Source organism: Pangasianodon hypophthalmus, chromosome 14 (genome assembly GCF_027358585.1).
Source record: "Pangasianodon hypophthalmus isolate fPanHyp1 chromosome 14, fPanHyp1.pri, whole genome shotgun sequence".
NCBI classification, from domain to species: domain Eukaryota; kingdom Metazoa; phylum Chordata; class Actinopteri; order Siluriformes; family Pangasiidae; genus Pangasianodon; species Pangasianodon hypophthalmus.
The window spans coordinates 24,451,999-24,475,848 of NC_069723.1; the positions used below are offsets into that span (position 1 = coordinate 24,451,999).

Consider the following 23,850-nt stretch of genomic DNA (forward strand, 5'->3'; position numbering starts at 1 on the left):
GCTTTACTCCCTCACGCGTTAACTCGCATCAGCTTTACTCCCTCACGCGTTAACTCGCATCCGCTTTACTCCCTCTCACGTTAACTCGCATCAGCTCTATCTCTCTATCCCTCGCCTCTGCATCTCTGTGCCTCGCCTCTGCATCTCTGTGCCTCGCCTCTGCATCTCTGTGCCTCGCCTCTGCATCTCTGTGCCTCGCCTCTGCATCTCTGTGCCTCGCCTCTGCATCTCTGTGCCTCGCCTCTGCATCTCTGTGCCTCGCCTCTATCTCTCTATCCCTCGCCCCTGTCTCTCTGTGCCTCACCTCTATCTCTCTATCCCTCGCCCCTGTCTCTCTGTGCCTCGCCCATACACCACTGTGGCTTGCCCCTGTCTCTATGTGCCTCACCTCTGCATCTCTGTGCCTCACCTCTGCATCTCTGTGCCTCACCTCTGCATCTCTGTGCCTCACCTCTGCATCTCTGTGCCTCACCTCTGCATCTCTGTGCCTCACCTCTGCATCTCTGTGCCTCAGCCATACACCACTGTGGCTCGCCTCTGTCTCTCTATCCTTCACCCCTGCCTCTCTGCGCCTCGCCTCTGTCTCTCTATCCTTCGCCCGTCTCTCTGCACCTCGCCTCTGTCTCTCTGTGCCTCAGCCATACACCACTGTGGCTCGCCTCTGTCTATTTATCCCTCGCCCCGTCTCTCTTTGCCTCACCTCTGCATCTCTGTGCCTCAGCCATACACCACTGTGGCTCGCCCCTGTCTCTCTGTCCCTCGCCCCTGTCTCTCTGTCCCTCGCCCCTGTCTCTCTGTCCCTCGCCCCTGTCTCTCTGTCCCTCGCCCCTGTCTCTCTGTCCCTCGCCCCTGTCTCTCTATCCCTCGCCCCTGTCTCTCTGTGCCTCGCCCCTGTCTCTCTATCCCTCGCCCATACACCACTGTGGTTCGCCTCTGTGTCTCTGTCCCTTGTCTCTGTGTCTCTATGCCTTGTCCATGGACCACTGCGCCTCGCCCCTGTCTATCTATTCCTCGCCTCTGCGTCTCAACCATGTGCCACTGTGCCCCGCCTCAGCACCTCACCTTTGGGCCTCTATGACTCTATAGCTTGCCTCTGTGCCTCTCTCTCTCTCACCTCTGTAACACACTCTCTCTCACCTCTGAACCCCTCAATCCCTCCTTCACGCTGTCCCTCTTTTCCTCACTATGTCACTCCCTCACTCACTCCCTGGCTTCCTACCATGGCACATTCCTCACTCATTCCCTCCTGTACCAAACTCACTCCTTCCTTCCCTCACTTCATCACTCCCTCCATCACAAACTTCCTCCCTAACTCACCTGTCTGTTCCTTTACTTATCCTCCTCCCTTACTGCACCTTCTTCCCTTGTTTCCAATCATTCACTCACAAACTTCTCCATCAGCCCATTTAGATGCCCTTATCCAGAGCGACTTACATTTATCTCATTTATACAACTGAGCAGTTGAGGGTTAAGCTGGCAGTCGCAGTGGCCTCATGACCTTCCGATCAGTAGTCCAACGTCTTAACCACTGAGCTACCACTGTCCCTCCTTTAATCCTTCACCCAATCAAATCCCTCCTTTTTTTAAAACAGTCAAATCTTATCTCTTTTCTCTGTGTGTTTTAGAGCAGATCTGCAGTGGGCAGGCAGTCAGTCAGAGGAATGAAGCCCTAAAGGCCTTAAACAAACAACGTTCCACTGTTTTCTCACACACACACACACACACACACACACACACACACAAACATCTGGCAGCGGATGGATTCCCACACTGACTCCCATAATCAGGAAACCACTCAGAGGGAAAAACCACATTGGAATGTCACCCCAACACACACACACACACAATGATGTATGTCTCCTCTTCAGCACACTCACGCTCTGGTTTCATGCAGAATGTTGACTGTGTGCGTGTGCGTGTGTGTGTGTGTGTGTGTGTGTGTGTGTGTGTGTGGCGTTACTCACCCACCACCATCAGCGTGAACTCAAAGCCCTTCTTCACCGATTTACGGTGAACCTGATTGGGCAGATTGGCGAATCCCACGTAGCCAGGAGTCTCCGGGTTGGTGAACTGTCCCATCACACACACACACACACACACACACACACACACACACACACACACACACACACACCATGACATCACATGTTCACAGACATAAATACATGATATGCCAAGTTTAATAATTCTTTAAAATCTCATGAAGGAGCTTAAAGCAGGATAAGCAAACCAAAAAGGAGCTACAGACTGATCACAGATTCTGATTCTTCATCATCAGTTACATAAACATACCAAGCTTCATCTTCATAGCATTTCTACTTTGTGAGTTATTAAGGAAAAGGGGCGTGGCTAGGCCAAATTTTGAAATGGCCGCCATTTTGTAACGAGTGAGAGTTAATAATTTGGGGGTTTTGTTCTCATACTTATACTAACAAAACCTGGGGGTTGATGTGGCATTTCTGTCATTTTACGATCATGAGCCTTAAAGTTTTGAGCCTCAATAAGAACAAAGCAGAAACTTCTGATGTAAAACTATCGTCATGTACACAGTAGCATCTCTGTTATTAACTTTTAGATAAAACCTTATAATTCCTAGGACTTGCTTTGATAAATCAGAGTCTAACAGAAGTCTTTAAAAAGAGCAGACTATATAACTTAGTCTTAACTGATCTAACGATGGAGCGAAGAACAACATCCGCTACCTAAGCAGCCTCGTGTCGAATGTTAAACAGTCATTTTGAGACATTTTAAGTGTTCAGGTATTATTCTGCAGGATAAAGATGAAATGATGATGTAAAGCTGATTACAGACACACAGTCTAGCTGGAACGGAACGTGCTGAGCGCTGTTACAGGAAGCTGAACGGATGGTAAAGCACTTACCTTCGCTTTATCAGCCTGAGACATGATGAGCTGCAATCCAAAACCTGAAAAACACAATCGCAAGCACTTTCAGCCGTCAGGACGAGCGGTACGAGGAGAATAATAATAATAATAATAATAACAGCATCCAGAACATATAGCCTTACACAGAGGACTTCCAGAAAACCCAGATACAGTCTATAAACTAAAGTATCTATCTTTTCTAATTTTAAAAATATTACAGATTTATACAGCTCCATTTGCATTGATAAAACAATAACAGTTTTTTTTAAATGCACATTTCATTTTCACATGGCGGATCGTCCAGAGTCTCTCTCTCTCTCTCTCTCTCTCTCTCTCTCCTGCCAATCACAGCTGCACTACAGCGTCTGTGAACTCATGTATGCAGAAGAGGGTAGACAGCACTTTCCTCTGAGTCTGTTACGCAGCCCTGTGATGCAGCATGAGCAGCAGTTCGAAAAAGATGTGGAGGTTGTTTCACGTGTCTCAGAGGAAGCATGTGTTTATTATCGTGATAAGAGGAGTGTTTATTATCAAGTGTTTATTATCACATTATTAGAGAGCTGGCTGGTGGGTGGGATTTAGCAGGTGACCAAATTAGGGAGAAATAATAAGCGGGCAAAATATAATATATAAAATATAAAGAGTGAGATGAAGGAGAACCTCAAATGTGCAACTTTGAAGAATCCAAATATTCATTAAGTGCTGGAACACTTGCATTGAACAAAATGGAGATTATGTACAAAAACTATATAATTTTGTGTCCTCTATTTGCAATAATCAATGCAAAATAAAATATATATATATATATATATATAATTAAAGTCTTCATTTGACTCCCCCTTGTACTTTAGAAGAATATATAAATAAATAAAAGCCTCTCAAATTATAAATAATTAAACAAATAAAAAGCAAATCTAATCTCAAAAGCTTAAAAAATGATAATGTAGATAAAACTCAGTCAAATAAATATATAATGATTATTAATAAAAATAAATCCAATTGAAGTTTTGCTGTTTCTTGTATCTGAAGTGCATGGGGATGTCGACTGTGTGTAAAAACAGAAAGCTCTGTAATTTCTGCATTTCACTGCAGGTGTGTGAAGGAAGCAGACGTTTACTGAGATCAGATCAGATCAGACACTCACGCAGACAGACACAGAGCTGAATATGCGAGAGTACAGCACGGCAAAACAGGACAAATGTACGAGTAGAAAAATCTCACCAAGCAACAACAACTGAGTAAATACGGTTCTGTGCAAAAGTATCAGCACCCTATTTTTTTTTTTTTTTAGTACAAACTTTGTTATAGATGTTTATTTTCTGACTTCTACATTACTGATTCGGGACAAAAACCTTTTAGATTCCAAACATTAGTTTTAAAGCACAAAATGAAACGTTACAGAAAAATGTTTGTATGTCAGTAAAGAAAGCAGCAGATTCCATAAGAGACACTTTTCAGATAAAAACATAATGAAGGCTGCTGGGTTTCGCTGCAGAAATAAGAAGCGAGTCGACAGTCAAAGTCTCCAGAAGAACTGTGGCTGCTTCTGCAAGATGCTCAGTAACACTTCCAGCTCATTTCCTTAGAAAACTGCACACACTGCACCTCAGATACTGCTTTATTTTATTTAAAGTGAAGGATCATCACATTAAATACTGACTTTGCTTCATTTATTACTGTTTACTGCTCTTTATAGGATTTTTTAAATTGTAGAAACATTTAATTTCATTATTTTTCAAGGATCTTTGCTCTACAGCATTTCTTTGCATGTGAATAAGACTTGTGGAAAGACCCGTGTGTGTGAAGGAGATTAAAAACATTTCTGTTGGATTAAATGGATTTGTTTTGTATTAGTGAAAAATAAGAATCAGCCATCCAGACTGTCACAAAGCACAGAAAGTCCTCACACACAGGAAGCGTGTAAAAGCGTCTCACCACAGAAAAACACACATCCTGCACTTCATTTTAACTGATCCGAATACCGCTGAATACGTCGTACCCTTTACACGTCCTCATCACATGTGCACGTCCTAAACGTTAAACAGTTTATAAAACTAAAGAAACAGACACACATCTGAACAGCTCTTCTGGATTCACTCTTCACAACAGCTGCAAACCTTCAGATTTTTTTTTTTTTAACTTGTTTTAGGGTCTGAGCTGATGCAGATGAAATGCAAATACTCCACAGCGACTCTACTCTGTGTACATTTACTTCCAACGCAAAAAAAAATGGTTTATTTAAGAAGAAGTTGATCTTTCAGTCCTGTGCTGAAGACTTAGTGCATGTAAGTTTATCATACACATGTACATAGGTTTAAATAAATCATGAAGTTTATTTAAATTCCCTTTATTTAAATTACTAGGCTGATTATGCTAATGAGGCATGGTGATGTGCATTATAAAGAGCATGTGTACACAGTTATATCTTTAAATAAACAGGAAGCACACATGTTATTCTAGTTATTTGGAGAAAAATGTTTGGTATGCAGTTGAAGTGTGTGAAGTAAAGCCTGAAGAGAACCGGAAGTGGGCTAGTCAGAGAGAAATGTGCTCCTTTTCAACACTTCCACACCTGGATAGTCTTTAATCAGTAAGATAGTCTAACATGCATGAAAGGTTACAGGTGTAAAATAATGCAACTTTAATCTGTTTCAAATAAAACTGATGCTAACACACAGTTAGCTTAGCTAGCTAGTTCACTGAATGAGCATGCACAATCATTTAATGAGGGGTTTCTTTTTTTAAAGCACTAATGCATTAGTTAAAAGAGTGATTTAGGTTAAAAAAATAATCTTTATGATGATTCGAGGGGAAAAAAGCGATAAAGGAAATGAACTAAAATAAACAAATAATTTCCAATGTAACCGACATGCTAAAGCTTTCCAGAACACCAGGGAGATCAGGACAAGGGTTAAATAATGATATAATAACATAAATAAAGGCGAAAGTATGAAATAAAGGTGACATACCGAGACTTTGGAGTGGTGGGAATCAGACACGAAGCTGCGAACTGCACAAATTCCACAGATTGCGGAAGTTCTCAGCTTCATCTCCTGCGTCTGCTGTGGCCGACCAATCAGAGGCGCTGGTGGGCTACACTGCGCTCTGATTGGCTGCCAGCTCACGGAAAGCCCGCCCACGCTGGGAGAAACTGTAACAGCAATACGTAACAGAGCCACAAGAGGGCGCGCGCGCGTGTGTGTGAGAGAGCCTGTGAGACAGAAAGCATTCAAACTGATCAGATTTCAACAATTAAAATCATTTGAATTCTGGATTCTGATTGGTCAGAAGATGTTGATTAGTTTTCCAATAACAGCAGCTGCAACTCACGGGTTTATACTAATGCGTTCGCCTTATCGTTTCCATAGTAACCGCTCATTCACAGATACGGCGCTGTTCGGTCGACGCCCCACGTAAACACTGATATAGTGCAGTTTTCTGAACACTTATGGAAGGAGTCTCCAGTGTCAGCGCTTTGTAACAGTAAAACTGTAACTTTAAATTTTCCGACAGAGGAGTTTAGCCTTTGCGGTTCTCAGTAACATGACAACAGCAGCGACTCGTGGACGTGTTTTGGTGTCGCAGGACGACATTAATGACGACAATGAAAGCCTCGAAGAAAATGAAGTCAAGAGGCTATCGGCAACCTGATGTACGCTACAGGCTACAATCCAGTGAATCTTTAGCGTAACGCTGGAAATATACTTCACTTTTGTACGTACGCAGCTGCTAAGCGAGCGTCACTGTTCACGTGCTTGCCTGTGTATCTTATGTAAATGTTAAAAGCGGCGTCCCCTAGACGCCACGTCAGAGCCAAAACATCTCTGTGTGTCATCTGGTTTCCAGGTCAAACTGTAATGTTTAGCGATTTCGTGCGCAGTGACGTTAAACACGAGATCTGTTTCTCTTTAAAACTTTCTGCTGTCGTTGTGATTGTCGTCATGATCCGCATCTGAAATCAAAAACACTCACCGTACATTCAAAAGTATTTATTTATTTTAAAAAATCCAGAAGACTAGCATTCAAAACAGAGCTTTTGTTAAGATTAAGAGGTTTTTAAAATTCAAACACTACCTGTAATAGGAAAGCCGTTAGCGTTAATGGTTTGGAATAGTATATAAGTATGCGAGACATGACGTTAGTTTGTTTGTTTAGTAGTGGACACAATGTCACATGATGCTAATCTGCCTCCACTATTTATTTTGGTATTGCATCATGCGGACGTGTCACGTTCATTTCTTGCATAAGAGACACACCAAATGACTGCGGCGGCCATCTTAGGTCACGCTGAGAGACAACAGCATGCATCCATCCGGCGTACAATAAAGCAGCTCATTCCGAGAGGTTTTAGACGTGCCTTTGCGTGAACTGCGTTCGAGGTAAAATCATTAATGAGGGTTGACATGTTGGAGCCCAACTACATCTCAAGAACCAGACAAAAGCCTGACACTCGCCCAAAAAGTTGGAAAACTCACCCAGAAATTGGAAAAGGGAGGCATTTTTTCTTCTCTTTCTCAGTCTTTTCATGCTTAAACAAGAATTTTTCACATAGTTTTGATGTACATACATTATCCACTCCATAATCCCTCTTTCCTTCTCCCAATCTTTGTAATACATTTTACAATAGAAATAGATCTGTTCATCATACACACACTGTCTGCACTTACACTTTGCCTTGTTGCAGAAATTTATTAGATTTGGTTTTGGTTTGCTATGATAGCTACATCTACATCAGTGTCTACATCAGTGAACATTTGATAACTTCAACAAAACAGACTTCATGTGAAAACTATAATGAATTTCCTGTTTACACAATTGTACTGTTTGTCCATGTAGTACACAGTTATAGAAGGGAATGATTTATAATCGCACTATCCGTTATCACCCAGATGAGGATGGGTTCCCTTTTGAGTCTGGTTCCTCTCAGAGTTTCTTCCTCATGTTGTCTCAGGGAGTTTTTCCTCACCACCGCCGCCTCTGGCTCAATCATTAGGGATGATTTTATAAATTTAAAACTTATATCCTGAATTTATATATTTCTGTAAAGCTGCTTTGTGACAATGTCCATTGTTAAAAGCGCTATACAAATAAAATTGAATTGAGATTTTCAATTTTCTATAAAATGATGATTTTATAGATGATTTTCTATAAAATCTCACTGCTCCTCCCCCAGTGAAAACGTCTATAGATTGAGAATGGGGCAGCGTGATTCCTGCCCCAGTGGCCAAGACCAGTGCTTGTTGCAGTTCCTATTTCTGACCACTAGGTGCAACAATAAGTGTATGGAGCTAAAAGGGGCAGAGAGCTTTCTGCTCCACGATTGCACGACATCTCAAAACATCTCGACAACATATCTGTCAAAAAAGCAACACTTTTTAAATCACTCATTAGAGATCACTCGTAAGAGATAAATTAAAGAAAGAATAAAAAGAAAGGCTGGTGAGGGAACGACTATTTATAGCTGCTGTTAATCTTGTCTAGCAGAACACTGGCGTTTCATTCCATTCGGTGGAATGGAACTCGACTTATCAGACATTTTCAATCAGTATAAACAAATGAACTACTTTATTGCAGCAAGTCTGTTATAAGGTTAGTCAGGACACTGTTGGGTTTCTGTGTGTAGAGTATCATGACTCAGTGATCAGCTGCTGGTGAGCAAGGCGATGGGAAAAGGGAAGAGTGTGAGCCTCCTGCTGAGCAAACAATTCACACCTCTCACAATAACACTGGTACAGAGATAAACGGACAGCACAACTAAAGCTTTTTTGATAGTAAAACATCGTAAACAACAGCCACAATGAACTACCATGGAGTGTGACATCGCAAATAAATTCAGTGCTGAACTCGGGCATACACAAGACAGACGCAAATTCCATTTTTTGACCTCTGAAAGAGTTAAACAAATAAAAATTATGATGTGTCATTCTTATAAAAAATTGTAATCATTGGCAAATGACTATGGTACAAGGAGAATAAAACACTTGGGGACGTGCTGTTGTAGGAAAATGATCACCTTTGTGACAGTAACTGCTCTACATCACACCGCTCCGGCACTCAGTATTTTACTAGAACAGCGTGACATACTGTGTTTATTACTTCTTCACTGATCCAGCTAACCAAATTACTTACTCATTAGGTAGAAACAATGTTCCCTGATTACCAATGTTTCGCTGTAGCAAAGTAACTAGGTACATCATTACAACTAGAAAAAATCAAAGTGCTAAATATGTTGTAGCAGTGTAACTTCGAGACATAACTTTCATGAATAGGTGCACGTTGTTGTTGTTTTATCATGTTTTACCATAAAAATGATTTATCAGTTTGCCTCAGCTATGTGGTTTGCGTGTACTGACATGAATTTAAATTTTTTAGCATTAACGAGTCATAGAGAAATAAGGTTTGGACATTGTTTGTTCTTCGCTGTGTGTACACAGTGTGTGTAGTTTATCATCAGATACACCAGTGGGTAGGTTTACACTCAAATAAAAACCTTCTCACGGTCCATGACGTTGAAAAATAACCTGCTTCCATTGTTAGCTTCTGTGAATGTTGCCATGCTGAAGAGAATGGAGCTGATGGAGAGCCAATCGGCTGCGCTGTTCTCCCTGCCAGCACTCTGATTGGTCGATTTGGAAACAGCATGTCGCACTCTCACAATGTAACACGGCTGATAAGAAACGGCCGGCTCTCTGTTTCGCTCTTTGTTGATACTGTGATAAGGATGAACGTGTGGTTCCTTTTTCGCTGTTAGTTTCTCTAATCATTGCACCTGCCAGCTTTTTAATGTGATTTTTTTTATTTGCAGAAAAAACAATTATGGTTTCTGCAAATACCTGTTTGAGTTCCTCTTTAATGTTTCAGGACGTGCTCTCAGTCCGACAGACGAGAAAATGATGAAAAGACGTTTCTACTGATGGGCATAAAGGTTATTTTATGGAGTATTTTAAAAAATATCTTCACCACAAATCTAAAAATTAATTACAAAAGAGAACACTATTGGAAATGTCCACGACATTTACTGATTTAACAGACACTGTCTGAAACTTATGTGTAAGGTGTAAAATCCAGTCCAAACACATAACTGAGTAATTGAGGGTTAAAGGTTTTGTTTAAGAACCCAGCAGTGGCTCTTTGGCAGTCCTGGGATTTGAACTCACAACCTTCTGGTCACTAGAATATATCCTTAAAATAGTTTGGCAAAAATAATCTATATTTCCACAACGTTATCTTTTCCTCCAGTGCAGTTGATCAGCCAAGACACGTTCAGCGTCTGATATTTGATCCTTTAGTTTAGATAAATGCTGAAGTGTTATTTACGGAGGTCACCATCTTGGAAAACCAGAAAAATTGTTTGTTCCTGTGCAGTTTGGTATCATTTTACACAAGACAGCAAGAGGCAGAAACGTTTCAGCTCACAATACAGACATTACATTGTCTTTAATTGTGTAGTGTAAATTATGAGGGTGAGGGAAGATTTGGGCATGTGTTTATGGAAAAGAGTTTGGGTGAGATTGACTTCCATTATAAAACATCCTGGGTGACACCGACTGCTATTACACAAACAGATTTTGGGTGAGTTTGACTTTTGCTTGACAGGGAATGCCATAATGAAAAGATTTTAGCAAAGGTAAACTTTCATTATGGAAAAGATTTTGGGTGAGATCTTTACAAAAAATATTTGGGGTGAGACAGACTTCAATTACGAAAAAGATCTTAGGTGAGTTAGATTCACATTCGCCTGGTTGCTCAAGTGCAAAACTGAAAAACTGAATGTTGGACACGAGACATCTTGAAACATGTAAGTTAAAGGGAAAAATTGTGCCAGATCTTTTCTTTAACCGTCGAGCTGCTCGTACTGAAACCTGGAGCAGTGTGTCATGAGCAGTGACTGAAACTGGAGGGAAGGTGAAGTTGGTTTGAACAGAATTGTTTACTCACTGAGTCAAATCTCAACAAATAACACATTAACACTAGTCCTGACCTTAAAAATGTATATTTTAATAAAATATCCTGACTCACGTGTGTTTCCAGGTGTGTACACTGTAGAAATGTGTGCACACTGTCTAGAAATAATACAGTTTTGATTTCACATGAAGTGTCAATCAAAAGTGTTCAGACGAACACACGAGCGTGCACGTGCACGTCCACATGAACGCTCGCACTCACTCCGAGATTAAACCTCGAGGTCCCTCCCTGTTCAGCCTTACTTTATCCGAGAGTCTCTCGCTGTCCACTTCAGCTGTCCACAGGAGACTAAGAGAAGATTAAACATGGCAACCTCCGGGTTACAGATCGGCGGATTCTTGTTAGGACTCATCGGTGTGGCTGCGGTCATCGCCGCGACCGCGATGAACAACTGGAGCACACAGGACCGCCAGGGCGACGTCGTCACCGCCGTGTACACGTACAAGGGCCTGTGGCAGGACTGCGAGGTGTCCACGTCTGGGTTCACCGAGTGCCGGCCGTTCTACGGCCTTCTGGGATACTCAGGTGGGTTTAAGGGACTGAACTGTAAAGAGTAAAGTGGGTTTGAGTGAAAAACTGGACTGAAGTGAAGTAAGATGGGTTTAAGTGACTGGACTAACGCAGACTCAGATAGATATGAGGGAGTAAATTCAACTAAAGTGGGTTTGAGTTACTAAACTGGGTCAAAGCGTGGGTCTAAGTGACTGAATTAAATTAAAATCAGGTCATTTGTATTGGCTAAACTGGACTAAACTGGACACAGATTGGTTTTTAAGGTAGACTAACATTAACATGCGCAAACTACGGTGTACTCAGTGGGGTAGGAGTGAATAAACTAAACTAAAGTATAGTGAAGTTGATTTGAGTTACTAAAGTGAATGATAGTGGACTACAGAGTAAAGTAGGCCACTTTCACACCGGGCCTCAGTACTCAGTTCTGTACCCGAGATCAGTTCTAAGCTTGATTGGAGAAGGGCGTGACCAGCACATCTTTGTTTTTTATTCAGCTGAATTCATTCCAAGCTGTGGAGCAACTGCACAATGTTATACTTTATTTATAAGAAATCAGCCTTTTTATGAGTTTCTTCACTTTAAGCATCACAAAGGATCACCACTGTGCAACTTAAACAAGGAAATAACCTGGCATGTTCTACTAATTATTACTCATTATCATTACTTAATAATAATAATTGGTCCCCAGAGTGATTGGGTTTTCACTTGAAGTGAAACTCAGACTCCAGACCGACGTGTTCAGATTCACAGAGTTCAGCTCCTGAGACTGCACCCAGGTTCAAAAACAGCTTTTACACTCAACTAATAGAGCGTGGGTCTAAGTGACTGAGCCTGACTACAGTGGGCTAAAGTCAATTTAAATGGGTTAGAATGGTTAAACTGGACTTGGGTGGGTGTAGATGGGGTGGATTGTGGGATGGAAAGTGGACTAAACTGGACTTAAGAGGAGTTTAAGGTGGGTTTAAGTGACTGAACTGGGCTAAGGTGGACACTCATGATGAGGTTGCACCAAAGTTCACTAGAAGTCTACTGTGGTCAGGTGAGCAAGAAATCAGGACTACACCTGGGTTCAAAAACAGCTTTTACACTCAACTGAATGTACCAAAGATTTTTACTGAACACTTCCTGTTCTCGCTCATGTCTGAACACTCCCTGACGTAGAATAAAGCGGAACAGTTCAGTTTGAGTAAATAAAGAGTCGATGGAAAGGACTAAAAGTGGATGTTGGAGACATTTTAAAGTGCGCACTGGAGATTAACTGAACACAGCTGGTGATGTTGTTGTTGTTGTGGAAAACCCCAAATCCACAAGGATATTTAATTCAATGGTTGTCTGATGTGAGTTAAACACAACGCTTAAATATTAAAAACATTACCTTCACAACTGGACTCAATGCTCAGTAATATGTGAAAAGTTCTCATACAGAAAATGGCGGTGCAAGTCAACGTTTTACGTCAAGGAACCTAAAGAACAGTCGTCTCATTGTGTCAGGCACAAACTCCACACATCGAGATGATGAATGCAGAACTAAAGCAACCACGTCCACGTCCACATTCGGTCAACACTGTTATCAGGAATAAAACAAACACAGCAGGCTGACTCATAAGCGCAAAAAATTCCCCTTCGAAAAGCTTTTACTCGCCGAACTACAACAAAACTGCTGGATACAAAATCATTTTTATGCTTTATCAACTTATATCAAACTATACAGTCTGCTAAAACGGTTAAATTACAGTCTATTACAGTTATAGTTACTGAATGTAGAGTATATAATATATCGTTAACAGCTTTTAATGTGGCCTGTATAGAGAACAGAGTTTCCTAAACCTCTTCTCATAACTGCTATTTAGTACTCTCAGGCTTTCATAAAGACACTGTGTAAATGAAATGAAATTATTATTAGTTATATTTCATAACGGATCCCGTTTGTGTGTCTCAGGTCAGTTCCAGGCCGTGAGAGCGATGATGGTGGTCGGCGTGATCTTGGGTGTGATTGCAAGCGTGATCTCGTTGTTCTCTCTGAAATGCTTCAAAATGGGAAACACGGAGGATTCGACCAAAGCCAAAATGACGCTCACGGCAGGCATCATGTTCGTCATTGCAGGTAAACAACAACAAACAAACAAACAAACAAATAAATAAATCAACCAGACATCTACACATGGATATATTCATTTGTCACCGCATGATTAGTTGCTTATTAATGAAGCAATACATGCAACTTATGTGTTTTTAGGTATCTGTGGCATCATCGGAGCTTCCATTTATGCCAATCAGATCGTCGCCAGCTTCATGATGACCACCTACAACCCTAACTATGGTGGGATGAACCAGATGCAGATGGAAGGAATGGGAGGAATGGGAGGAATGGGAATGTCCATGGCTAACAGGTAATGAGAGAGTGAAGCAGAGCTCCACTCCAGCGTAACACATTGTGCTTATCTGCTTAGGCAGGGCGTCGTCTCAGTGAGTCACCTCACCGTGCTGTACGTTATCTGACGGACAGGTTCACGTTCGGACCGGCCCTCTTCGTGGCCTGGATCGGAGGAGGCATGCTGCTCATAGGAGGAGTTCTGAAGTGTGTGGCTTTCAGAGGCTTGCACGCCGAGTCGACACCGTAAGCACCGACGACTCACAATAACAATATAATTCCACAAAGCAAAAATAATGATCATAAAATTATCTTTCATTATAACATCTAATACGATCGGCTGTGCTGTTGATCACTTGGTTAATACTATTCAATAAAAATATAATATTTCAATCCTAAAATAATAACAGAAGTAAAAATAATAAATACAATGAATGATTTATTATACTTAATTATACATTGTATATTTATAAAATAATTTATTACTTTATGCAAGAGTATATAATTAATAAAATTAAAATAATAATAATAAGAAGAAGTAGTATAAATTATTACCTATAGTTATTTATAATCATTATTATTGTTATTAATTACTAATAATTAATAAATAAAACAAATTATCTTAAAATAAAAGTGCTGTTATTGTCTATATTTTTATTATGAATGTAGACAATTTTTATAGTGTGTTTATAGTAAAATGACTAATAATAATAAAATTTTAAAAGTTTTTTTTTTTTAATAATAAAAGTTTAAAAGGGACTATAATAATAATTACAAAAATAATAATCAGAATAATAATCAGAAAGTATTTAAATAGACAAATTTCCTTAAAGGATTTTTAATTTTTTTTTATTTTATCTTTGATTTATTACAAACTGCTCTGTTTAGTTAGAGTTTAAATTATACATGGCAAAGGTTTTTAAATACCTTTTTATAATTTAAATAGAATTTAAAAAATAAACATCTAATAATTTTTTTATTTGAATAATAATTCAATAATGAATTAAATATTGACCTAAAACGTAAGTGTAGAATTTTCTATAAATCACTGCTGTAAATCAGCTTTATATGAACAGACCCAAAGGTGAACGAATGCTCACTTTACTCTTCTCTTCTTCTTCTTTTTCTCGGTTATTTTTGCAGCTATAAGTCGGTGGCGTATAAAGTACCAGCTCAGTCGAGATCAGCGGACGAGAGCAGTGAGCGCGGGCAGAAATACGTATAAAACACCTCCTTTGTTCCAGGACTTGAGACTTATGTTTCTTACTGACTCTGTGCTCTTCTACCTTCATTTACTCATTTATTCATCTGGAACATACGCACAGAATTTATCAGGAAATAAACATATTCATTACAGACACGTCTTTCTCTCTACAGTCTCTCTCACTCATCCGCCTTTTTCCTTCCTTCCTTTCTCTATACCTTTCCCCCGTTTCTCTCCCCTTAACCTTGTCTCCCTTCTTCCCCCCCGTCTTTCTCTCTAAACTCTCTCTCTCTGTCTTTCTCTCTAATCTCTCTCTGTCTGTCTCTTTCTCTCTGTCTTTCTCTCTAAACTCTCTCTCTCTCTCTGTCTTTTTCTCTAATCTCTCTCTCTCTGTCTCTTTCTCTCTGTCTTTCTCTCTAAACTCTCTCTCTCTGTCTTTCTCTCTAATCTCTCTCTCTCTGTCTCTGTCTTTCTCTCTGTCTTTTTCTCTAATCTCTCTCTCTCTCTGTCTCTTTCTCTCTGTCTTTCTCTCTAATCTCTCTCTCTCTCTGTCTCTTTCTCTCTGTCTTTCTCTCTAATCTCTCTCACTCATCCGCCTTTTTCCTTCCTTCCTTTCTCTATACCTTTCCCCCGTTTCTCTCCCCTTAACCTTGTCTCCCTTCTTCCCCCCCTCTCTGTCTCTGTCTTTCTCTCTAAACTCTCTCTCTGTCTCTCTGTCTTTCTCTCTAAACTCTCTCTCTGTCTCTCTGTCTTTCTCTCTAATCTCTCTCTCTCTGTCTCTTTCTCTCTGTCTTTCTCTCTAAACTCTCTCTCTCTCTCTCTGTCTTTTCCTCTAATCTCTCTCTCTCTCTCTGTCTTTCTCTCTGTCTTTCTCTCTAATCTCTCTCTCTGTCTTTCTCTCTAATCTCTCTCTCTGTCTTTCTCTCTGTCTTTCTCTCTGTCTTTCTCTCTAATCTCTCTCTCTCTGTCTTTCTCTCTAATCTCTCTCTCTCTGTCTCTTTCTCTCTGTCTTTCTCTCTAAACTCTCTCTCTCTCTCTGTCTTTTTCTCTAATCTCTCTCTCTCTCTCTCTCTCTGTCTTTCTCTCTGTCTTTCTCTCTCTCTCTCTCTCTCTCTCTGTCTTTCTCTCTGTCTTTCTCTCTAATCTCTCTCTCTCTGTGTCTTTCTCTCTAATCTCTTTCTCTGTCTCTCTCTCTGTCTTTCTCTACCCATCTCTACGTCTTTCTCTATCCTCCTGTCTCTCTGTCTCTCTCTGTCTTTCTCTCTAATCTCTTTTTTCTGTCTGTCTCTTTCTCTCTCTCTCTCTCTCTCTCTCTCTTTCTCTCTCTCTCTCTCTTCCCACCCTCCCCATCTCTCTCTCTCTCTCTCTCTCTCTCTCTCTCTCTCAGTCATGCTTTGATATTAAATGAGTCATTGTGGTAAACTGCTGTATGCTTCTTTGCTCACACTAACACACTGCCTTTCCTCTCAATGTATTTTCATAATCAATATTTTGTTTGCTTTGTTTTTTTTTTTGTAAACAGTAAATGAAATTGGAATATAATTCGTGGTCGTGTGTCTCATTCCTCACACCTCACACCTCACTCTAACACACATTAACACCCTGGATGTCAGGTGCAGAGTGTGAACAGTGTGTTCTCTTTGTGTTGATAAATCATTACGATATTATACACTGTATAATTAATCAATACATAAATCACAATAAATTTGTTTTCACTACACAATATAACGATTCACATCAATGTTATATTCATATTAATATAATAATTAATGTAATATTAGTAACATTTACATGCTTTTTACTCTTTTTTTTTACTTTAGTGCAGTGTTTTTCTGGAATTGGCCATCTTTTTTATTTTTATTTTTTTATGTTAAAAAGATTCATTTCAAATTGATTTTCATTTCATTCCTAGATTTCAGGTTCTTCACAACTTTGCTGTATTTATTTCTTTTATTTAACTTTTAAAACATGCAATTTATTAAATTTTTAAAAATTACGTAACGCAATAACAACGTAAAATGTTAAATTAATCCAGTGAAATTAGTGTTATATTACATAAAAGAATTTTTATTTATGTATTTTTATCCTTGCTGCGTGTAAACATAACCTCACCATACCTAGCGTAAAATTTTTAGATAAATAAATGCATTAATTTTACAAACTTTACAAAATTTTATGAACTTTACAACATGACTCATTTCACAGGCGAAGAACTTACATGACATTTTGAATAAACAAATTCATGAAAAATAATTTTCGCTATAGAAATACTGTATGCTTGTATAGTAATATAGAACATTTCTATTAACTAATTAACCAATTAACCACTTAATTAATTAACTAACAACTTTATTACTGTTTAAGATAATAAACCTTACCAACAACCACAAGACAGTCTAGAAAATTCCATCAAATATACCGAGGAACATGTCGACCTCTCTGTCCTCGTCCGTCTGACTCCTGAACAAAACAGATGTATAATAATTAGAACAATAAATAAATAAATCAGTAATTTCTACGTAAGTATTGAATGAGTGACAGAGTTTTATTAAATACCTGCCGGTGTCTTTGTGCTTCTCGTCCGCTGAATCTCTCTTTGTGAAAAACCTCAGTCGTTCCCCCTGGGAGAAATTTTCGCTCTGTTTTCTTAGCGGCTGTTTCACCGAGCTGACAGAAAATTCCGGACACGCTCTCTGTCAGGTAAATAAAAACAATTTTTAATAACATTAATCACATTTGTAATTTCACAGACATGAAATGTGTGAGTGATGAGGTGGTGGAGTTACTGTTACCACAACAACGCTGATTATTTTCCTATAACAGCACGTCCCCAAGTGTTTTACTCCTTTACATTTACACCACAGCAATTTCCCAACTCTTACACTTTTCAACAATTTATTTAAAGTTGTTTATTGAACGTTGATCGTAAACTCCCCACCTCTGACTATAACAAAGTGCTGACACTGGAGACTCCTTCCCTAAATGTTAAATAGACACCTGTTTCTCCTTATAGAACACCTCACCTGAATGGGTGTTACTATGGAAACGATAACGTAGCTGCACTACTGTCAGAGCTGCTGTTATAGAAAATTAATCCACACCTGACGACCAATCAGAATCCAGCAGTGCTGGGAGATTCATGTGCAATAAGGGACTTTCATGTGTAATACAAATTTAGGTATATATACATATATATTTATAAAATAGGTATATATTTATTTTATTTTCTTCTATCTTTCTTTCTTTCTTTCTTTTTGAGAGCAACTGTAACATGGCAAAGCAATTTCCCCCTGGGATTAATAAAGTTCTTTGAATCTTGAATCTTGAAGAAGAATTTTGTTCTTTAGGTAATTAATACTTATTCACGGTTCACAGTCTAACCAGGACATGAGTGCCAGATGCGAACTTTATTTTAAAAAAAATAATTGCTAAAACATTGCGGTAGCTGATGAGTGTGTTAATAAACTGAGGTGTGTTATATCAGATTTAAAAAAAGGCTAAAGCGTACCTTTGTAGTAAAACTCACTTTTGTGGTATTTTGTGGCGACAGAGCTGCACATCCAACCCTGAAAATAAAAATGAAAATCTGATTTGCTCTTAAAAAGTAAACAAACAAACAAAACAAAACAAAACAATGCAGTACAAATAAATCTGTTAAATCTGACCTTGATGGTGTTTGAGGTCTCAGTGATCCTGGATTAGGAGAAGCTGAAATCAGACGATCTAAACACACAAACTAAATGTTTAACAAACCTTTTCTTTTCCTTTCACCTTTTTAGACATGCCATTTTTTAATTTCCTTCTGATCATAATTATTATGACAAAAATATCATATCATGATACTCGACATTTCTACAATACACAATATATATGATGATATTCAGGTTTGTTAACAAACCACCAGCTAAATCACAGTGTTTATTTTTAAAAAGTCTGAAAAACTGAGTTTAATGATTTCTATTTTTATTCTATTTTTCTATTTTTTTATTTCTACACAAATACGCAAATTAACACCGAAAACTTCAGGAGGAAAAATTCTTTTAAAAATCTATTAAAAAAATTCTAACGTTTATCATTTTAAAGATTCAAATCAGTACAAAACTTTAACATTTTCTAAAAACGTTAATGAAAATATTATAAAATGATACCATAATATGTTTTTTAAGAGAAATTTGAAAACATTTCTTTTTAAAATGGCTTACTTCTAACTTTAATATTTTATAATTTGCTGTATTAATAAATTTTACAGTGCCTGTTTTAGTATCTAAGTATAATTTCGGCATTTTATTGTAATTGTACACCTTCCAAATATTTAGCTTTTTTTAGTTTTAAAGTTTGTCTTATCTTCTGGTTTTAATTTATAGCATTTTGAGATTTGTCTCAGATGAAAAGCACAGCATAAAAATGTTTTCTTCTTTTTTTTTTCCTGTATTATTATTATTATTATTATTACTATTATTATTATCATCATCATCAGAAAATTGTATTGCGACATAATTGATCACATCGATATTATATCGTCAAATTGCTCAGCCCTAATCCACACACATCATGCTATTATTTTACTAATTGACTAATTGTTTGAAGGTTTGTTGTTAAATGGCTAATAATTAATTAATATTCTCTGTTATTGATGGGATTTAAACCTCACAATCTTACAGCAAAAGGGTCAAACGTCTCTCCAAACCTCCTCATATCACATCATGATACTTGAAAACATTTGTAAAGAATGCCCCATATGTATCACGATAACAAACTGCCGGCAAAACAGAAGTTTGTAACCATTTAAAAAAAAAAAAATCATTAAAAAGTTCATGATATCTAAGATATCGATACTAACAATATCGTCATATCGCCCAGCCCTGGTATTGTCACCAATATTTTCATTACAGATTTATTCAAACCAAATAAATCCAAAAAAAATGAAGCACCTGTTGTCTGAGCAGAGCCACGCCCCTGATGGTACGAATCCTCACAAGCTGTCATGAAGTTATCATCACTGAAATCATCCCAGTCGTCCAGCGCTAGGTCAAAGGTCACGTTGAGGACTTCGGGTGAAAAGCCGCTGTCGGTGCTGAGGTCAGCGTGTGAGACGGAGCCGTGAGCTGTGGCTTCACTGGGAGGGATTCTGCTCAGTGCTCTCTTTGTGGCTTCTGTCCTCATGGAAACATCTAGATCAACGACCGGCACGGGTTAGCTCGGCACTCAAACACACAAACGCTTTTACAGGTGAATTAAATTTGGGGAAAATTGCGTATGATCTGGGTCGAGTTTCCCAAAGATCATCGCTAAATGGTAGAGCGAGCATTACATTGAACACTCTCTCTCTCCCACACTTTTGTGATGCTTCATGAGTACAATGATACACATTTAAAAGTTCAAGACCTCAATTTTATTACCTCACGGCCACATAAAAAAATGATACATAAAAATAAATAAATAAATAAATAAAGGTGAGTGTTTGGCACAGAGGCGTGAACTACACACAGGCGATTTTAATCCTCCGAATTAAGGAAACAAAATGTGAGTGAAGCAGCTGCATAACCCGACTCTGAATACGAGGAAGTTTCCTTATTAAACTATATATATTATTAAACTATTCCTTAAGTCTTAGAGACTAGCATCGAGCCACTAAATACAAGATAAACTCATGATATATTTGATCAATATTTAAACTGATGTATTCTCATTAACACTCTACTAACTGCTGGTTATCGCAATAATAAATAATAACATGCATGTCGGCTAAGTGGAATCCAGTCTCAGGATTTCCAGATACACAATAAATTAAATAAAAAAATAAAATTAAACACTTACTGTGACATGCAGTGTTAGCGTTAGTCTGGAAGACCTGCTCCTCCACTGCGTCGTGCATCTCGGAATAAAAATCTTCAGTGTTCTCGTTGTATTCTGCAGATTGGTTCGGATAAACCACGCATCATGACGGAGCAACAAACAACAAGCAAGATGTAGAGCTACTGACAAAGTCTTAAGAGCAACTCTTATTTCTTTATCTTTTGCTACTTTACTTCTGAGATTTCTTTAGTTTGTGAACATTATAAGAAATTTAAAATGAAACACAGAAAACAGATGAAAGTAAAAATGGGAAGACAACACAGTTACACTCTCATCAGTTCTTCTCATTCAGTAGCTTTCTATATAACACATCAACAATACAGAATTATACCAGTTTCTTTATTCAGAGGGCAAAATATTATAATTTCTTGTTTTTCAACAATGCAGTTTAAGTCTTACTGTTTGAAAATGTAAGCGATGGACACCTTAAATGAAAGGACAGACATGTACCAAAATAGATCATGGTTTAAAACTGTTTCATTTGATTAATAAACTAAAAAAACTATGATATAACTGTTTGTACCCATCAGCTGTACTTTATTGTTGTCTTGTTGGAACACTTTTGATTTTTTTAACTATAAAAGTGTTTGCCACGTTACATCAGGAGCTCCGGCGGTCTGTAAACGAGTCCCGAGGCGACACGTCTGTTCAGTTACTGAGCGCTCCACAACATAGAGACAGAGAAAGCTCAACTTTCACATGCAGATAGACATTTTATTACTTTGAATGATGACATGCAGCTTTTATTGATATTGTCACTATATTCTTCATATGAAAGCTATTTTTGCACAGTAGTCGGATTGTAGACGGCCAGCTTTACGTTTAGATATACAAGTACAGGGGATGTTTTCTGTTACAGATCATTTGTAGCTGTCAATATTATCCATTTCTGAGTCATTCTTTAGATTAGGGATTGAGTTAACATTCCTTTTGACACTTTTGTCACTAAAAATGTGACCACAAAACGTCCTGCTTTCACAAAAAAGGCCATTTAACTGATACTGGAGATGACCAATCACAGATTTTTCCCGAGCCCACTTGCCAAAAAGTGCTTCATGAAAATTGTGGATAGCCAATCAGATTCTGAAGCTTGTACTCAGCTAGCATGTCCTTGACTCCATCCTATTTTTTTTTTATCTGAATCCCTGCCGCCATCTTAAGCATTTGCACAAGGTATTAGACATTAAAGGGCTAAGACTAACATCACTTTGGAAGCATTTGTTAGCAAACTAGATAGTTAGTTAGTTAACCATGTTGTCAGTTCACTAATTAAACAAGAGAGAGCAAACCAGTGGAAGTCTGTGAGCACTTCCTTCTTTAATGAATATTAAATACTATAATTACTTACCGAATGACTTTTATAAATGCCACAACAGATAATCTGCTACAGAAAACGTGATGGTTCATGTTTAGAAAGTTGGAGTGGCTGAATTATGGACAGATTTTGTTCCTGATGTTGAACAGTGTCTTTCTAAGTGCTCGCTTCAATCTGCTGAAATACTTTGTTGGTCCACCATTAGACGACCCCTAATTATAGATCGAATACGACCCCTAATTATACACCGAATAAAGAGTCGCCGGTAAAACTACAGGGTCAATGCTTTAGAGTTCCACCTGCTGGACAAAAAGCTCATCTTCCTGCTTTATATCTCACTCTTCGAAACACTTTTGGAGTTCTTACTGTCTTTTAAAATACACGCTTACCATCATGATGTGGCTCAAAATACGCCTGCTGCTGAGGTGTAGCAAGACGTTTCTGAATCCTAAAGGAAAAAACATCAAAACAAGCAACAAACTGTTAAATACTCCAAGGCAGTAAACATCTTACTCAGTAAGGAATTTAGATTTATACAGACATTAAACTTTAAGGACATTATTTACTCAGGAGTTGATGCTTACACAGTGGACCTACTTTATTCTTTATTCTAGTTAACGATCTATGAGATGATGCTGATATTAGCGATATTAGCATGAAAGTTGAAGCTTTGCACAGATGAGGAGGTGAGAGAGCTGGACTAAAGGACTAAAGCACCGCTGCATCGTTCTCGTTAGGTCGGGGACTAATGCTGCATTCGATTTATTCATTTTCGACGACTGTGCCTTCAAGCTGCAAAGCAGCGATAAAATATATCGCTCCATGTTCGTATTTTGTTAGCAACAAGCTGGTCAGCTAACTGTGATGCGTGATGTAGGTTTATTTAAGATTCAGATTTAGATTTAACCAGTGAATGTCTGTATGTTGATGGGTCCAAAGCTAATACTTTATACAGTATATACAGTATAACTCAAATAACTTAAATGTAAGCAATGCTACTTTTTTTTACTGTAGGCGGCCATGTTGATTTGATATCACTCACTGAACTCGGGGTTGAGGAAACCATCCTGAGTTCCCAAGTAGGAATTCCCAGATGAGAGGGCGTTTCTTTGTGTTTTTCATAGTCGGGGGGTTGGAAATTCCCGGTTACGAGTTTTAGCTGAATGCAGCATTAATACCACTGGACGACTATCAGCAGGGAGTCGAATGGCATTGTGGGTAATGTAGGAAACCGTTAACCAAAGAGACCAATATGTCGATGAAAGAAGTTTAAACTAAAAAACCCAACTCTGAGTGTCATTATAAAATAAATCTTGGATGCCACTGAGGATCAGGTGTGAAATATAATGATTAATATTCAAGTTGTTCAGGAAGGAGTTTTTAATCACAGATACCATGTAGCAGCAGGCATTGGTTCTTTCGGTGTATAGGAGAACTGCTGCAGGGTGATGGCCTCTTCCTCACTCTTCATCTTCATCTATGAGAAAATACATGCAATTTACTAAAATGATAGATATACAGTCAGGTCCACAAGTATTTGGGCAGAGTTTTCCCTCTGTACACCACCACAATGGATTTGAAGCAATCAAGCAATGAAGCAATCAAGATGTGATTGAAGTGTAGACTTTCAGCTTTAATTCAAGGGCTTTAACAAAGATATTGCATTAACCGTTCAGGAATTACAGCCGTTTTTAACACAGTCCTTCATTTTCACAGGCTCAAATGTAATTGGACACTTGACT

General features: G+C 38.6%; 3 protein-coding genes across 4 annotated transcripts in view; 1 reads left to right on the top strand and 2 right to left on the bottom strand.

Annotated features, from left to right (window-relative positions):
- septin2 (septin 2) overlaps nucleotides 1–5,967 on the bottom strand; it is a 28,585-nt gene extending 22,618 nt beyond the window's left edge. For both annotated transcript variants that reach the window (XM_034310453.2, XM_034310452.2), the window contains exons 1-3: nucleotides 5,854–5,967; nucleotides 2,882–2,925; nucleotides 1,965–2,070 (exon numbers count right to left, since the gene is read on the bottom strand). In XM_034310453.2, coding sequence (XP_034166344.1) covers nucleotides 1,965–2,070; nucleotides 2,882–2,905 — 130 coding nt within the window. In that variant the 5' untranslated portion in view covers nucleotides 2,906–2,925; nucleotides 5,854–5,967. The remainder of the gene's footprint in view (nucleotides 1–1,964; nucleotides 2,071–2,881; nucleotides 2,926–5,853) is intronic.
- Nucleotides 5,968–9,950: 3,983 nt separating this feature from the next.
- Nucleotides 9,951–15,357, top strand: cldn18 (claudin 18). Its single transcript, XM_026935032.3, has 5 exons — nucleotides 9,951–11,374; nucleotides 13,302–13,466; nucleotides 13,599–13,752; nucleotides 13,869–13,979; nucleotides 14,877–15,357. The coding sequence occupies exons 1-5, from the start codon at nucleotides 11,155–11,157 to the stop codon at nucleotides 14,956–14,958; spliced, it is 732 nt and encodes a 243-aa protein (XP_026790833.3). The 5' UTR covers nucleotides 9,951–11,154; the 3' UTR covers nucleotides 14,959–15,357.
- Nucleotides 15,358–16,865: 1,508 nt separating this feature from the next.
- Nucleotides 16,866–23,850, bottom strand: part of hfm1 (helicase for meiosis 1) — a 34,857-nt gene continuing 27,872 nt past the window's right edge. Inside the window, exons 32-39 of the mRNA XM_053239575.1 lie at nucleotides 23,503–23,585; nucleotides 22,498–22,556; nucleotides 20,755–20,847; nucleotides 19,869–20,108; nucleotides 18,603–18,660; nucleotides 18,446–18,503; nucleotides 17,494–17,630; nucleotides 16,866–17,397 (exon numbers count right to left, since the gene is read on the bottom strand). Coding sequence (XP_053095550.1) covers nucleotides 17,334–17,397; nucleotides 17,494–17,630; nucleotides 18,446–18,503; nucleotides 18,603–18,660; nucleotides 19,869–20,108; nucleotides 20,755–20,847; nucleotides 22,498–22,556; nucleotides 23,503–23,585 — 792 coding nt within the window. The 3' untranslated portion in view covers nucleotides 16,866–17,333. The remainder of the gene's footprint in view (nucleotides 17,398–17,493; nucleotides 17,631–18,445; nucleotides 18,504–18,602; nucleotides 18,661–19,868; nucleotides 20,109–20,754; nucleotides 20,848–22,497; nucleotides 22,557–23,502; nucleotides 23,586–23,850) is intronic.